The sequence below is a fragment of the Galleria mellonella genome, unplaced genomic scaffold (genome assembly GCF_026898425.1).
Source record: "Galleria mellonella isolate WM207_F2 unplaced genomic scaffold, CSIRO_AGI_GalMel_v1 utg54, whole genome shotgun sequence".
In the NCBI taxonomy this organism is placed as follows: domain Eukaryota; kingdom Metazoa; phylum Arthropoda; class Insecta; order Lepidoptera; family Pyralidae; genus Galleria; species Galleria mellonella.
Window position 1 is genome coordinate 3,666,940 of NW_026442114.1, and position 18,912 is coordinate 3,685,851.

Here is an 18,912-nt window from a genome sequence, read left to right on the forward strand (position 1 = left end):
TTTTTGTTTACCTGCAGATATTTTAGCTGTTGTGTGTACAATGTCACCGTCTCCGATCCGCTGTCGCGGACCTTGGAAAATACATAAGCGTTGTTCGGAAACGGATAGATGGCTTGACGAAATGGGTTTCTATAGAAAACACACAGCTAGGGATTCCAGCTGCCTTTTCAGGGTCGTCTCCGAAAATATTTATAATATACAGAAGTATTTTCACAAAGTGAGGGTGGAGTGTGTTCGTTTTATGGCCTCTAGGAGACAACTATTCGAAGGGGTAGGAATCATTTTTTCTTGATCACTAGAATTTGTTTAATTCCTCTCTGTGATATGACTATAACTTAAATATTTTATTTTGTAGTCATTGAATTGTCCATTTGAAAACTATCTCAAAGAGATGTCTAATCCATCAGAGTGGGGTGGACTTGTTGAAATTTCGGCAATGAGTCACTTGTATAGGTAAGGATACATTTATTAATGTTCCAATCATTACTTTTTATATTTTACTTTAAAAAATGTTGGTATAAAACTTGGAATTCTATTCCAGACGTGATTTTGTTATTTTCGAAGCTAACAAAGGTCCACAAACCAATATATCAAACGGTTATGGAAACCCAATATACTTGTTTTATTGCCTTGAAACAAAACATTTTGATGCAGTATATACTAAAGAATTTATAAATGCATCATCATTTTGTCAGTGTAAGTTAATTTTCTGTTAATTAACAAATTCAATTAAATAATACACTTATAATTATACACAATTAAAGAAATGTCATAATAAATTTCTATCTTTAGTTAATTATAACTAATGTTAATATTTCTTACTACCTTTTGTATAATTCCATAAATATAGTAATATTTTTTTGTTTTATTTTTGTGGGTATTTACAAAAAATGAATTTTTAATGTTATCATATCCAATTATAGCTTTGGTCTATGAAGTTCTTTATGATGGAGTATACCAGCTCAAAGAATTGCCATATGCTGTTGATAAAATGCTGCATGACAAGGTACCAACAAATCACATAGAGTATTTCATGTCAGAGAATGTAGAACGCCGTAAGAGACAGAAGGAGAGAGCTAAGATTTTCGTAGAAGCTCCAAACGATGACGACAAGGACAGAAATAATAATGCGGTCACTCTTAAATGCAAGCACCACACTGAGGATGTAGAAAGGGCTAGTCTTCTTAAGGAGTCTCTCAGTATATTCGTGTTCAATCGTAGTTTGATACAACTTGAAAATATCTGTATGAATTGCTTGAATGTGAACAGTGCCAAAGACTTGATTGATAATGGTATAACACCGTTTCCTTACAAAGTGGCCAAAGCCTTAGACCCTGACATATACAGAAATATCGAATTTGATGTGTGGAATGAACTCAGACGAGGTAGTCTACAGTTGGATTTATTTATATTCTTGTTATACCTTACATTTATTACAGTGGGTAATGTATGTGGTTTTGCAGAGATGCGTTTCGGAGCTAGATATTCCGATGGTACAACTTTGCAAGTAGGAGTAAAATGCCTGTGTAGATTGCAACCCGAACAAACGGTAGCATATCATTGCCATATCCAGGAGATGCGCCCGGATGGGGGGCCTTGTCTGGTCTTTATTGAGGAGTTGGGGGAGAAGCGTGTGGTGAATTATGACCAGCTGGAGCCTCTGCCCCTGGATGAGATTAGACCCTGGGCGCCTCCATATAGGTACTCTCGTGCCAACTCTCAGTTCCTGACGCTGAGTCAAATGTTGCAGCAAATAGGTGTGGTGTTTATTTATTATTTCTGAGTGCAAGAGTTCAGCGCATTGTTTACATTGCTTATATAGGGGATTGTATTATTTTTTCGTAACTTTTTTGTATTTAATTATCAGAGTTATTTTAAACTTGACAAATATCAGTGTTAATAATTGTTTTTTTTTTTCATTTGACTTCCAAGAGGTTTTTAATTCATTTATATTTTTTTTATGTTCAGTTGTAAACAAATTTGGTAAATTCTTTTTTTTTTATCTGAATAGATACCCTTAAAGATTGGTCCAAAGAAATTTTATTAAAATCTGTTCAATAGTTTATGATTTTAATTTAGAGTTGTAACAATGGAAGTAATTTTGTGAAAAACAGTCTTACTATATTCCAGTACTTCGTCAATTCCATGTTGCGAGAATACCGTGATGATAAAAAAAAATGCATTTAACACTCGCATATTCAAAATTTTGAGTTTGTAAAATCGTTATTTCTTTGGTGTGTTTTGTATTCGATGGATTATTTTAATAGCACAATTTCTTTCTAATTTTTTTTTTTATAGATTTTTTTACTTAATATTATTTTTTTATGTCCCTGAAATAATTAAGTGTGTAAGCATTTTCACACACGGTAAAATAAAACAAACATAAAATAATAGGAAGCAAATAATCTATTATTAATACGCTTCTAAGAAACTGCTACCTGCCAACATCTGGGGTTGCCATCTGTCTGAAATTTAATTTTAAACCTCCGCATTGTTTACAAATTTCAAATACACTATCCGTACCATTATACCGTATTTATATTATTATTTGAAACCGACAAAAAAAAAATCAGCAATAAAAGTCAGGTATGTAGTTACTATTTACCTTCAAAGGCCCGATAGTGTATTTAAAATACGTGGCCAAAATTTTACATGTTTTTCTTTGTTTTGTTTACGATCCAATACTTTCTATTATATTTGGGCTTTATGCCAACAAAGCCAAGGTCTCTCTTTCTTCTTGTCGTAATTACTTATTTTTACAGATAACAATCCTTTTTACAATTGTTTATAATCTTTTTTTTGTTGTAACAATGCCTTGTTTAGAAATTTTGAGTGGATCGGTAACCGTGTAACGGACTGCGGTGTTATATGATAGCGTGTCAACCCTAATTATTATTACTTTTACAAACAAAACACGCCACAAACAGGGCTACCACCAACCGACTCGTTTACAACGCATGCGTTTAACTCTTGCACATGTTCACGACGATAAAATTACATATATATTTAATTTCAATAAAATTCAGGCAGCGTTACTCGAAAGCAAGGGCTGAAAGTGAGAAATAAATCGAAAAATGCTAACGACGAGTCAAAGGTCCCCGAGAGAACTATAAAGCAGGCTCCTAAACTGTCATGGAAGGAGGAAAACGGGGCGGATGGGCACCAAGTACCTCAATACCTACCCCAAACCGATATTGAATTCTCTACATACCAACATTTGGATTATGTTAACTTTGAACCAATGCCTGTTAGTTAGTGTTTAGTCTAGTAGTTGTAGGTTACCGGCTTTCATTTATAAGCATTTTTACTTAACGTACTAAATACGTGAACCATTTGATCAGGTAGTTAGTTTAATTTCACGTTTTGTTGTTTTAACACGTTTGTTGTTTCAACGCTTATCTTTAATAATAACTTCAAAAAATATTGATACTGTTTAAACGATAACTTAAAAGATAAACGTATTTGGTGTTAGTGGATCATGCGTGCGGTTTAAACACAATTACGTTAGAGACATAATATACACTCAAATTAATTTTTGGAAAAAAAAACGCAACTTTGGAATTTTTTTTGTAGACTTTTCTCAACAAATGACAAGTTTTTTTTATACAACTTAAAATGGCAAACAAGCTGACGGCTGATGACACCTGATGGAAAGTGGTAACCGTCACCTATTAGACATGAGCAGTACCATGGACATAACAGAGTATACTGTTTCGCCCATGATACCCCCCATGCGTTGACATTCCTGAGGACTCAGGTGTTATTCCTCTGTACCCTGTAAATTCACTGCCATATCTCTTCAAACCGAAACACAGCCATGCAAACACAACTGCTTCACGGTAGAAACAGGAATGGGAACTTTCTGAAATTACATTAGGATCGTGATAAAGTGACGAATGGAAATAGCTTTTGTATAAGACCACTTAAATGGTTATTTTTTATTTTAATTTAAAAATATCTCTAAGCTAGTATTCATCCATATCTGTTCAGTAATTCGATATGGTGACAAGCGATATCGACCGCTTGACATTATCTGTCTACCCTCATTTAGATATTTAATACGGTAGACAAAGAGAACTTAGTACCAAAGACCTACCTTTACATACACTTCACTTCACTTAAGGTACCACCTTCCACTTTCCACTAAATTGTTTCATGCATACACGCGAATTCTAGAGACTTGTTTAGCTTGGAGACGCTGGTTTTTTTTTAATTTAAACTGCAAAATTGTATATTAATCATTACGTAATCGTCATAAGTAGAATTGACCACAAATCAATTTATGATATAATTATTTTTTTTATATTACTCAAATTCTTTTCTCTTACATTTTTCACGACTCTGGAACGCCTGATACCATTAAAAGACTACCGACTAAACCGTCTTTAAAAAAAGCGTTCACGCTCATTTTTTTTTACTTTATCCTAACAGTAAGTGCTTTATATTATTTATCAATTTCGTGTATAATATAGTATATGTTGTATAATTAAGTATATATTTATTCGTTTATATATGTAATTTTAGTATGTAAGTATATCAATAATTACTAGTACCGCATTCGAGTGTTCTGACACTTCCCTATGGTTGACTGGGAGAGAATGCTTTTAGCATTAAGTCCGCCATGTACACGTATATGTACTAATGTATAAGTAAATTATATTAAGTACGACTTAATGAGCATATTTCATAACTTATTAATGAAAAGTATTTTTACTTAGGCAATAATTAATTAGGCAATTAATTATAAGTGGAAAATTTTAATTCATTTAGCAAAAATGGCGACATTTCACGGAGAATGCGAAGTTGATTCTTGCTCGGTGGTCGCGGATAGGCAATCAGTAATGTAGGCATTGCGCACTTGTGCATAAATCGAGCACTAACTATTTAGCGTTCCCGGAATTAATGCGTTGGAGGTGTCATATTTTTAACCGTCTTCAAAAAAGAAAAGTCTCAATTCGTCGGATTTTTTAGTTAGATTATGTATATTCATCGATTACTCGAATACGCCTGGGCCGATTCGATTATCCAGGTTTTGTTTTTTATAGGATACATAATCTAAAATCTATTTATTTGTATTTTTATGTTAATATAGTGAAAAAATAGGCTATTAATAGTATAAATTATATATGTTTATATATTATATATGTATATGTATGTATGTATGTTTGTATATGATAATATTTATATAATAGTGCCCCACCTACCCTTTGTCTTTAATTTCTTCTCATTAATATTTACTGTAGTTGTTATTTCTCTTTTTACTTGGTACAATAAAGTGTAAAATAAATAAATATTAATAACTTTTTTTTTATACAACTTGGAATGGAGATCAAGCTGACGTCCCACCTGATGGAAAGTGGTAACCGTCGCCTATAGACATGAGCAGTACCGTGGACATAACAGAATATAATATAATGGACATAATAACTTAATAAATAAATATTAAAGTAAATTTAATATTTATACTTGTTCATTCATAAATTTTTTACCTCGTCCACCGAATTCAAAATTTTAATGACGGTATTTCGTTGTATTGTAAAATTTTTATGGTACGTAATTTACCGTTTCAAGTTTCCGATGTTTTATTGTTCATCGGAACCGTTTGAAAGTAAAAGATTAGTGAAAAGTACATGCTTTGTTCCGCCAACTATTAACACAAGGTGCTTATGAATGGAAGGGGTATTCAAGTTTACCATATCGTAGCTATAGTGTTTATTTTAGTTTCGTGTTACCTCTCGCACAGTGTAGACGTGTTTCGCCACTCGTAGATAAAGTTGTGTAGTGTTTGAGATTTATTTTGAAGTGTATGTGTATTATCCAGCTTATTTTCTTGTAAATTGTAAGAGAGTGGTATTTTAGTATTAGTGTAGTACTAACTGTGTAGGTACATACTGACAGGCATAATTTTTTATTTCGTTTTTTCTTTTTTTTAATTGTAAAGAAAAGACGTGTGTTATTTTTAAATTTTTTTAATTAAATTAAAAAAAGGGGAATTTCTCAATTTTAGTTTATTTTCTTTTTGCCAATATTGAGTAGTTTTTTTTTTTTTTTTTATGGAATCTTTTGATGGTGATATTTTCTATTTGTGATATTTGTTACGGAATAATTTAAAAATTTTACACCCGGAATACTTTTATGTTCGTGTCATTGATTGAGATTGAGTTTTGTATTGAATAAAAAAAAAAGAATATAGAAAACAGTTCACAGATAACAAAAAAAAAAATACATAAATTGAGAACACCTTTACTTGAAGTACTTGTATAAAATGTTTTGTTTATGGGGTGACATTATGAACCTGTCAGTGATGTACTGCTAGTGCTTGTGTGTTGGTAGCCGCTAAGCGGAGTGTGTGGTCGGCAGGTTGTACTGCAAGCGCTGCCCCTGATGGCGGACTGCCGGCCGGCGGCCGCCGTGGCCCACGAGCTCGCACACGCGGCGTCCAACGGTGCGCCTTCTGACGCCCACCACCCCCAGCCTGCTCAGGTAACTGCTAACCAGCTGCTGTATTACTGATGGGGACTAGCGGCCCCGTTGCTAGTAATATCGACTAGTAAGGTCGACTTTCACACCCTGAAGGCCGTTGTGGTCACCGACAACTGACCTAGCTTCATCTCATTAGTGCCTCATCAGCGTACACCGGTATTACAGACAGGGTCATTGTATTATTTCAATTAAATATATTTAAATAACCTAGCTGACCCGGCGAACTTCGTTCCGCCTAGCAGTCGATTCTTTAATTTTTTAGATTTTTTTTTTATTATGATACCTACTTAATTTCATTTTATTTTTACTTATTCCAAATTAAGTTGTATTTTTATTGACAATAGCTGTGGCATGCGCGTGAGCTGCGCGCGGTACTGGACATTACTTGGACATTGCAACATTACTTTATTTTTCTAAAATAAAGTAATGTTGCAATTACCAGAGGGAGACTTTGTACAAAAGTCGATTGCTTGGGTACCTCTGTCCCATTCGTGTTTCAACCGTGAAGCAGTTGTGTTTGCATGGCTGTGTTTCGGTTTGAAGGGTGGGATATGGCGTGAATTTACTGGGTACAGAGGAATAACACCTGAGTCCTCAGGAATGGCAACGCATGGGGGGTATCATGGGCGAAACAGTATACTCTGTTATGTCCATGGTACTGCTCATGTCTATAGGCGACGGATACCACTTTCCATCAGGTGGGCCGTCAGCTTGTTTGCCATTCTAAGTTCTATAAAAAAAAAAAAAAAAAAAAAAAAAAAAAAAAAAAAAAAAAAAAAAAAAAAAAAAAAAAAGATAATTTTTATAAAATTAACGTAGCCTAAGTTACTCCCTATTACATCAGCTACCTGCGAATAAAAGTCCCGTCAAAATCGGTCCAGCCATTTCAGAGATTAGCCGGAACAAACAGACAGACAGAAAAATTGTAAAAAATGTTATTTTGGTGTATGTACCGTATATGGTATATCGTCATAGTCGTAGAATACTGACGGATATATATAGTTAATCTTTGTCTACGACTATGACGATATATTCATAATAAACGGTTATTTCAATATTACAAACAGACACTCCAATTTTATTTATATGTATAGATAAAAGTATCCACCATTAATCTTTTTTAAAATTTTTTTTTTTACAACTTAGAATGGCAAACAAGCTGACGGCCCACCTGATGGAAAGTGGTAACCGTCGCCTATAGATATTATTTTGCAACTCAACAAACTTCCTATTTCTGAAAACGTACTTTGTTTTTTTTTTCAATTCAGACAAATATGTTTTTTACCCAACTCTCAAAGTAGCCGTAGAGTTTTTTTTTTTGTGTGTATGCATGTTTGTGCGAATGGTGTGTTCGCAGCTTTACGGCAAGAACATTTTTTTTTCGCGCCATTTTTTAATAATGCAAGTGTCCGAAAAAATTCCTAATTAAAATTTCCAAAATGTGATGATTTTTTTTTTTAATAACAATCGAACTGTTTTTAATTATTATTATTTGTAGTTTGTACTATTTTCATACATAATATAATGTATGAAAATAGTATTTATGTATTTACATAGCGTATAAATATATTTATGTAGGTATGTACATAGAGATGTTATTGAGTATTGTGCAGGCTATTAATGTTATTCATATAATATAAATATAAATTAATTTATTTTAATTTACTTTAAAAGGGAAACATACAATACCTAAAACATAAATAGTAAACACAGCCAAAATATATATCAGTGAAGTTATATATATATATATATATATATATATATATATATATATATATATATATATATATATATATATATATATATTTTTTTTTATGGAACATAGAATGGCAAACAAGCTGACGGCCCACCTGATGGAAAGTGGTAACCGTCGCCTATAGACATGAGCAGTACCATGGACATAACAGAGTATACTGTTTCGCCCATGATACCCCCCATGCGTTGCCATTCCTGAGGACTCAGGTGTTATTCCTCTGTACCCAGTAAATTCACGCCATATCCCACCCTTCAAACCGAAACACAGCCATGCAAACACAACTGCTTCACGGTTGAAATACGAATGGGACAGAGGTACCCAAGCAATCGACTTTTGTACAAAGTCTCCCTCTGGTAAATATGGTAAATATATATATATATATATATGCAGTATTTTCACTTACCAGAGGGAGACTGTACAAAAGTCGATTACTTGGGTACCTCTGTCTCATTCGTGTTTCTACCGTGAAGCAGTTGTGTTTGCATGGCTGTGTTTCGGTTTGAAGGGTGGGATATGGCGTGAATTTTTTTTTTTTTTTTTTTTTTTTTTTTTATACTACTTAGAATGGCAAACAAGCTGACGGCCCACCTGATGGAAAGTAGTAACCGTCGCCTATAGACATGAGCAGTACCATGGACATAATAGAGTATACTGTTTCGCCCATGATACCCCCCATGCGTTGCCATTCCTGAGGACTCAGGTGTTATTCCTCTGTACCCAGTAAATTTACAGAATTTACAGGGTACAGAGGAATAACACCTGAGTACACCTGTACTCTGTTATGTCTATGGTACTGCCCATGTCTGTAGGTGACGGTTACCACTTTCCATCAGGTGGGCCGTCAGCTTGTCTAAGTCGTATAAAAAAAAAACGCCAAGCTTTATACTACAGTGTTATTAAAATGTGTTGGACGGATACACAAAGTGTAGTGAAAAGTTACACAAACTTATGTTGAAGAAGCTGGTTTGGAGTAAAATATTAAATACATATTAATTTATATAATTTGTTTCAGCCTACGAGCGGCGAGATGGGTAGTCACGGGGTCAATTCCCCGGCGGCGCGCGCATCCACGCCCGCCACCACCTCCGCTTCGTATGCAGGTAACACTCATTTATATATTCACTAGCTAGTTATTTCATAAGGCTTTCCTCGATTTAGGATAAAAATGTACCCATATCGACGGTCAGTGCCATTGTCAACCACAGTTAGGCTTTGGTGATGTTTTAGAGAGGATGCTGCAGCTCATCACTCGACCTAAAAAATCCTTGACTCACTGTACAGCTGTAACATTTTCTCCATGAGAGTTGGAGTTTTTATTAATTAACCACCAACATGTTAATCCAGAGCATAGTATATATATAGTATATATATATATATATATATATATATAGCATAGTATGGACTGATATGGATTTCAGAAGTAGAAAAACCGAAAATGGGCCTAGATATAATTGTTACGTTGTCACATTTCCTCAAGAATGACAACGCATAGGGGTATCATGGGCGAAACAGTATATTCTGTTATGTCCACGGTACTGCTCATGTCCATAGGCGACGGTTACTACTTTCCATCAGGTGGGCCGTCAGCTTGTTTGCCATTCTAAGTTGTATAAAAAAAAAAACTTTTCAAGACAAAGTTATGAACAATCTGAATATTTTTCGACATGACTTTATATTACACGTGTAATCGATTCATGTCTATAGGCGACGGTTACCACTTTCCATCAGGTGGGCCGTCAGCTTGTTTGCCATTCTAAGTTGTATAAAAAAAAAAATCCGATTCGAGTCGATTAAATAAAATGATATTTTTTGTCCGTGATCAAAAATCAATTTCCCATCGAGTGGGCTGCAAACGAGCAATTTTTTTCTTTAATGTATGATAATTAAATGGTAACTCTGCCCGCGCTATCGGTATACACTGGCAGGGTACCAGTGAAAGATGATTGGTGAGGATGAAACAGCCAGGTCAGTTAGTCCATTGTGACAACTCCTCTAGAATTAACCGCTATGATTTCCAGGGGGAACCGCGTGGAGGTCGACCCGTTGGGGTATATCTGCTGGCAATGAAGCAGTTGAACCCTATTAGTAACAATCTCTTTGCCTCCGCAAACGAGGTTTTTGCTATTGTTTCGTAAATTGTTGTAAGTGGGTGCCGTGGCGGCAGCAGGCGCGGGTGTGGCGAACGTGGCGAGCGTGGCGAGCGTGGCGGGCGTGTCGGGCGTGGCGGGCGCGAACAACGGCGCGGCGTACGGCGCGGCGTGCGGCCCGTACGCGTGCGGCGTGAAGTCGCTGGTGTGGTGCGCGCCGCAGTCGCCGCCGCCGCACGCGCCGCCGCACGCGCCGCCCGCGCCGCTGCTGGCGCCGCCGCCGCCGCCGGTGCCGCCGGTGCCGCACGCGCCGCCGCCGCCGCCGCCGCCGCCCGGCGTCGCGCTGCACGTGCACAAGAGCATGCTCGCCAACGGCGCTGATCTGCCCATGAATGGTTCGTATCTCTGCAGCGCGGCTGCTCAAACGTTGTGGTATTTTTAATGTAATAACTACCGGTTCAACTTACGTGTAATTAGACCGAGGAAGCTAGACTAGTTTCACAATCAATTCGTGTTCCTTAGTCGTGAGTGACAAATATAGTGTGTGATTATGGGACTTTTTAACAATAGTGTTTTTTTTTGCTGGGTGAAAATGGTATGGTAAGCCCGTCTGCGCTATCGGCATACACTGGCGGGGCACTAGTGAGAGGTGATAGGTGAGGATGAAATAGCAGACCAGTTAGCCCATCGTGACGAATTCAACGATAAATTAGTCACGATAGTTTCCAGGGGGAACCGCGTGGAAATCGGCCCGATAGGGTATATTGATAGCAATGGGGACTAACCTCCCCATTACTAACAATCCCTTCCCCCCAACAATAGTTGAGGTAGATCACCAACAGTACTCAGAGTAGCTGTGCCGCTATACGATGGTCACAGTAGACATTCTGTTGGTGAAAAAATAAAATGGATACCATATTGTTGATAACATATTTGTGTTTTTTTTACATCTCTCTTTTTTGCCTCAATATTTTAAATTAATAAATAGTGAAATTGTTAATATTTAATATTAATTCTATTACAATTCAATTTTTTTTTTGCCGAGCAAAGTCTAATATAAGTCTAAGTTACCTTCAGAAATAAAGGATCTTCCGATAGAGAGGGTAGAGGGTGGGATATGGCGTGAATTTACAGGGTACACAGGAATAACACCTGAGTCCTCAGGAATGGCATCGCGTGGGGGGTATCATGGGCGAAACAGTATACTCTGTTATGTCCATGCTACTGCTCATGTCTATAGGCGACGGTTACCACTTACCATCAGGTGGGCCGTCAGCTTGTTTGCCATTCTAAGTTGTATAAAAAAAAGAGAGATTTAGATTAAACTTATTTCACTTTCTTTTGGAAAGGTGCTATTACACAGTTATAGAATATTTAAATGACAAAACAATGTAATAAAAGATGTAATGTATTAAAAATTACTATAAATTTGAAAAATGTTTGGTCTGAATAATTATAATATAATGTAAACCATTTTAACATTTGCATACTTCTGCGGGGGGGGGGGGGGGGTGCATGTTATGTGCCTGTATATGTATGTAACGTCTTATTGTACCATGCAGCAAGCGAACAAATATGATTTGATTTGATAAATGTGTAATTTTAACATCAGATGTTCCAACTCTGCGGTACTACTACAACCTGGGCGTGGACTACATGTGGTCGATATACGGACCTCCGCCGCCGCCGCACATGATGCGACATTACTCCCCACGGGATATGACGCAGGTACGCCAACTGTCACCGAACGTATAGACACTAGTCTGGTATGATGATGTTGGCATCACTGAAGTTAGATTCAGAACCAAAGATTATGGTTGGGCTCCCTGCCGAGGTTTTCCTAAGAGACTACAGCGTGGGGTTCTTCAAAAGGGGGGTAAAGAGGTTTCTTCAGAGTCGGCAACGCGCGCGTAATACCTCTGGTATTGCAGGCGTTCATAGGCTACGGTAATCGCCTACCATTAGGTGGGCCGTATGCTTGTTTGCCACCTCAGTGGTATAAAAAAACAAAGATTTTGGTATAGAATAGATGGAATGCATAACTCACATAGTGACTTTGTACAAAAGTCGATTGCTTGGGTATCTCTGTCCCATTCGTGTTTCAACCGTGAATCAGTTGTGTTTGCATGGCTGTGTTTCGGTTTGAAGGGTGGTATATGGCGTGAATTTACAGGGTACAGAGGAATAACACCTGAGTCCTCAGGAATGGCAATGCATAGGGAGTATCATGGGCGAAACAGTATACTCTGTTATGTCCATGGTATTGCTCATGTCTATAGGCGACGGTTATCACTTTCCATCAGGTGGGCCGTCAGCTTGTTTGCCATTCTAAGTTGTATAAAAAAAACTATAACACGAATATTGGAAAATATAATCAGAATAACAATAAAAAATGTAATGAGAAATAACAAAGTAATGTTACCGTGTCCAGGATATGCAGCAGATGTCTCTACACGATCGCGCCAACCACAACGGCAACGACCACAACCACAAGAACAAATCTAACAGCAATGACAAGCAACAGCTGAACAATCAGACGAAGGGCAATGGACAACGACCACTGCTGGGGCCCAGGTGAGCACCATCCAATATTACTGTAGTCCAAAATGTAAATTTACGTTTAGAAATCCTCGGAATGGTGAGGTCTGTGAAGATCCCAGGAAGCTTCTGTGCTTCTGGGCGGAACTGGATTAGCTGTACTAGCCACGACTCCTGCGCACAATGACCCAAACGAGAGGCTAAGCGCGGAAAAGAGGGTTCAATTTACATTACGTTACATTACAATGGAAATGAATGGATAATTGATCTAATTTTTACCACCATAGAACCCGCCATAAACTAAAATTTCATCCCAACCATCTGGACCAGTGGCGGTCCTCCACCGTGCGTTTTTCAAGGCACTTTCTTCCACGCACAACCACTCTTTGGAATCAACTTCCAGCAGCAGTATTTCCGAATCGATACGACAACATAACATTCAAGAAAAGAGTATATTCCTTTTTAAAAGGCCGGCAGTACACCTGCAATGCCGTTAGTGTTGTGGGTGATCATGGGCGGCGGTAGTCACTTACCATCAGGTGAGCCGCATGCTCGTTTGCCCCCTGTGTTGTAAAAAAACGAAAAAAGGCAGTCTGCTGAAATATAAATAGAAGTCTATTGATTGACTGAATATTTTTTAGATGTGTCTCTAATGTCTATATGAACAGAGAGTATTTTTGTGAAAATTTGAACAAAAATTTACTACCTATTAATTAAGTTCCATTGAAATTATTTTCAAAGCAATGGAATATATATATATATATATATATATCTAATATATAAAATTCTCGTGTCACGGTGTTTGTTACCAAACTCCTCCGAAACGGCTTTACCGAATTTTATGAAATTTTGTGCGCATATTGGGTAGGTCTGAGAATCATCGGCCAACATCTATTTTTCATACCCATAAGGGTGACGCACTCCAAAATATTTTTTTTTTTAATTTTTTTTATATACACACACACTCATGAATGCTCCATATTTATATACATACAACTGACTAGAATAAATAAAATATAAAGAATGTTGCTTATAGACAGGTTGCTTATGTAGAGCGTTCACTGTACTATATTTTTACATTTATTATATTTGTATGTACTATATTCTAAACACTTACATTTAATGGTACACTAGGTGTAATGAAGGGAGGTTGAAGATATTGCTGGGGAACGAGGTGGTTGGAAGATGAATTGGTTGCACCGACAAGAGGAAACTCTTATATGAAAAGAGAGACTGAATGGTTGAGTGATGCACAATAGTATCCCTTTTAAAACATCACCAATGTCTAATGCGGTTGCAAACCTGTTTGCCAAACCTGGCAACTACTGGCATAACGCACCTTATGGTGGAAAACTATGTTCAGCATTATTATTAACGAAATTATTTGTATTATTTTTATATTACGATTTTCTAGGCTAGAAGGTACGCTAATTTTTTTAATGTATTCCCCTTGTACATAGATTTAAACGTGGTGGAAATAATCAAGACGGCGGCCAAACGTCCAATCACAATCAAAACAAGGGGCATAACAACAATATGGGGAACAAAGGGCCCAATAATCGGTACGTATATATACTGTGGTTATTTTTTATTTAGTTTTTGTCTAATTATTTTATATATTATAGGATTTGGAGGGGGGGATAAGGATGTGTGTTTAAAATGGGGAAGAGGAGTGGATCTGGTGAAATGTCATTTATATTGTGCGCCTTTTTAAAAGGGCCAAGCTTCCAGGAAAATAGTTTTAAACACACCAAAGGGGGATAGGTGAGGTTGATGTTAGGTCGGCTAGCTCATCGTGTAAGCAGGAAGATGGCCAGCAATCGGACTTGCTATTAATAATTGCAATTTTTAAGTATATTTTTTAAATTATACAGTACTATCATACGTACTTATACAACAATTAGTCCATTGCCCTAAGGTTGTCTTGAAAAGATTGCTCTCAGCAATAAGACCGCCTCACTGTACTTATACAATTGTATCGTTGCGTTTGTAAATTGTCTTGCTTATTTCCTTTATTGTATAATGCAAATAAAGTATACTCATTCATTCATTCATTCATGAACGTTGTAAATAAAATTTTGTTAATGCTATTTGTTAATATTTTGTAATTGTAATAAATTATAAGTCTATTTAATGGTAAATATTGCTGAACAATTGTAATTAATTTTACTGGCCATCACCAATATTTAGTATTTTTTTTTACGCAACATAGAATGGCAAACAAGCTGACAGCCCACCTGATGGAAAGTGGTAACCGTCGCCTATAGACATGAGCAGTACCGTGTACATAACAGAGTATACTGTTTCGCTCATGACACCCCCATGCGTTGCCATTCCTGAGGACTCTGGTGTTATTTCTCTGTACCCTGTAAATTGACGCCACATCCCACCCTTCAAATCGACACACAGCTATGCAAACACAACTGCTTCACGGTAGAAACACGAATAGGACAGAGGTACCCAAGCAATCGACTGTTACTGACTATTTATTTATTCATTAGTACAAATATGTGTACATGGCGGATTTAATGCTAAAAGCATTCTCTCCCAGTCAACCATAGGGAAGTGTCAGAATACTCGAATGCGGTATTACTAATTATTGATATACATACATACTAAAATTACATATATAAACGAATAAATATATATGAATAACAAATATACTATTGTTTCATTTCTGTCATGTTGTAATGACAATTCAGGCGTTCATTGGTCCGCAGCCGCAACTCGCACGTGGAGTCCCGCGTGGCGGCGGGCGGCGGCGGCGGCGGCGGCGGCGGCGCGGGCTACGTGGAGGCGGGCGGCGGCGCGGCGCTGGCGGACGGCGGCGCGCCCGACGGCGCCGTCGGCGCGTCCGTGGTGCCGCTGCCGTACATCCCGTACCCGCCGCCGCTCTACCCCGTACCCTACTACCCGGTGGAATCCGATCCGAGTATGTACACTTTACAACATAATAAAACTATTATTATTTTCAAATGATACCCGACCACACTAATTACGTGGTCTCCGACATAGGACACCCTTAACAGGACTGGTGAGGAGTAAACTCGTCATTGCACTACCGTGTGGGTACGTCCTCCTACCATGATGGGTGACACCGTTTGGATTACAAAGTGTTCATGAGCAAAAATTACTTTGTATTTAGGCTTCTATCATAATTTTAGATTTATTCTAAAGATTGCAACTATGACAGAATTACCAGTCAGCAAAGTGTTAAGTTATGAAGAATCAGTATTGAATGTCTGAGAGCATAGTCTCAGAGAAAGAGAGAGTATAGAACACCACACCAAAGTCAGATTAGAAAAATGGATGATAATGAAATGGTAACCAGGATAGATGATAGATAAGGATGGAAACCAAGCTGGTCAATTAGCTCATCATGAGGAATTCCACAACAGTTACCCACGATTATTTCTAGGGGGAATCACGTGCAGGTCGACCTGAGGATATTGCAAGCGTTGTGGCTGGGGGAAAAGGGATTGTTAGTAATGGATACTGAGAATCCCATTGCTAGCAATGTACATAACCAGGTCGACATCCTCGCGGTTTCCCCTGGAAACTATCATGGTTAATTCCAGATGAATTCATCATGATGGGCTAACTGGCTTGTTTTCATTCTCATCTATCATCCTTCACTGGTACCCCGCCAGCGTATTCCGTTAGTGCGGCCGAGGTTACCATTCCATTTTCATCAAAAAAAAAAGCGTTGGGGCTGTTAGACCCCATTACAAACAACTCCTTCCCCCCATCTCATACTGTCAGTAGATTCTCTACAAATTGCTACATTCAACTAAGCAAATCGTACTCCCGCAGCTATGATGAGCATGATGGGTGGCATGAGCTACGTAAGCTACGACGACGGCATGGAGTACGGCGCGCCGCTGCAGTACTACCCGCCGCCGCCGCACTTCGCGCCTCACCACCACCAGCCGCACCATCCGCACCCGCACCCTCACCAGCACCAGCACCAGCATCACCAGGACCACAAGTAGGACGCTGCCACCCACACCAGCCAGTAGTCTGCGTCCAACTCGCACGTGTCCTGCCAGTACTGAATAACACTACTTGGAGACACAGCGATGAAATCTAACAATACGATAACTAAAGAGTGACCTCCTCCCCCCTCAACCTGAACCCCCCAAAAAAAGGGTTTTTCATGTAAATTTACTTATAAACCTATTCTAATTATTGAAAAGTTCAAGATTATGAGTTGATTTTGAAATTGTTGAATTTTTCAGTAATTGACACAGGTTTATATCAGATCTTGCGAGTTATAAATAAGGGGAACGATCTGCGGAATGTAGTGGCTTAACTTCCGCGATTTAAAGGTTACTTTAAAATTTGTAAAACCAATTAGCTAGTTAAATTTGGTCGCTGTGTATTTAGCCTAATAAATAGGCGAAGATCGTACTTGGGAAGTGTTCACACCAAACATATGCGTAATCTTAACATAATACTCGAGTTTTTTTGAGAGAAATTAAAACAGCTTGTAGTCAGTGGCTTACGTGTAACAATCAAGTAGCGTTGGTTCCAAATAAATGATACAATATGCAAAGTTTGTACACAGTGGAACGCTGGCTCTATCGTTCACCGTATGTTCGGTTTGAGCACTCCCTTATGCTTCTTTTGTACTAGCACGGGACACTGTAAGGATCAAGAAGCTGTACTAAATAGGGATTGGAATGCCAATAAAATTCTTCACTAAATAACCCTATCTCATTACAATTAAACACTAAAAATATCCTGTCAAGTGTGAGTGAGATGGACGATAGCTAGATATTTTTGACAGTTCTCTCTATTAAATACCTATAATTGAAGTGTAAGAGAGATGGGAGACGCTAAAAGAAGTACATTATTATTATAATTGGTTCCAGTTTCAATGTCTATTTAGTTTAGTTTCTTGTTTGGGTTCGGATGGCTTACTCGCCGAGTTTAGATAAATTTGCATCAGAGCGTGAATATTTGAGTACATTATTTGAATATATATACTATCTATGAATAAGTTTTAATTATTGCTATTAAAATTTGGATGAAAACTTTCAGGTAACAGTCAAGTCAACAGACTTTCAGAAAATACTATAAATATATCGTATAAAATATATGTTTGATCCTTCGTATAAAATTCTTCCATGACTTTTCCCAATAAATGTACGCATATATTCATCGCTCCATTATTGTAAACTCAAAAATATACCTTAAAATTAAAACGTAAATTTGAAAATTCAGGAATTATATGCAAAAAAAAAATTATAGGTTAAAACACTACGATACTTACCGTATTAGTATGAACAAGTAGTAACTATATAGTATCATTTATTTCAAACATTTCATTTAATCTTTTAATATTTTTCTACGGTCTGGTCCTGAATAGAGTTCTAAAATTAATCTTATTTATATTTGAAAAATAATTCAATTTTTATTTATCAAAAAGTTGTTTAATTTATTGATATAAACATACCTTGCTAATTCTGAATTGGCGAATCTGTCTCACAAAGTGAGTTTTACATAGGAAATGTTTAAAAACATAAAGTAACTTAATTGTAATATAAATAACTCTTTTTCATATTTTTGTTCGTATTTGCCGTTGTTAAAATTAAATATAATATTTATTTTTATTTTATATTTATATATATATATATATATATATATATATATATATATATATATATATATATATATATATATATATATATATATATATATATATATATATATTGTTAGAATTGGCACAGCAAATGTTCAGTTTTTTTTTGTTCCCCTGTTTATCACTGTTTTACTGTTGTACATATTAATAAATTTATTTTACATATTTGCTGAGCCTAGATGTTATTTGTAAGCTTTAAATTTGTATATTCTATTCAGGACCGCGCCGTTACTTGCTGAATTTAAGAAATATTTGTACTAATAGTGTTACAAAAAAAAAAAACATTCTCGATTGTAGATTAAAAATATTTTTTTTTAGATAAATCACAGTCATATCTTGTGCTCGTATGTCGCATATCTCTCGTTCGTGATTATATTATATCATACAAATGGATCTTTTCCATT

At 36.8% G+C, this 18,912-nt stretch overlaps 1 protein-coding gene across 1 annotated transcript; it reads left to right on the top strand.

The window, feature by feature from the left end:
- LOC113509820 (uncharacterized) lies at nt 1-18,476 on the top strand. The gene is made up of 14 exons (XM_052898822.1): nt 1-271; nt 356-453; nt 542-696; nt 924-1,385; nt 1,464-1,757; nt 3,027-3,247; nt 6,361-6,483; nt 9,252-9,339; nt 10,386-10,721; nt 11,939-12,054; nt 12,758-12,900; nt 14,325-14,426; nt 15,567-15,796; nt 16,678-18,476. The coding sequence occupies exons 1-14, from the start codon at nt 41-43 to the stop codon at nt 16,854-16,856; spliced, it is 2,778 nt and encodes a 925-aa protein (XP_052754782.1). The 5' UTR covers nt 1-40; the 3' UTR covers nt 16,857-18,476.
- The last annotated feature ends 436 nt before the right edge of the window (nt 18,477-18,912 follow it).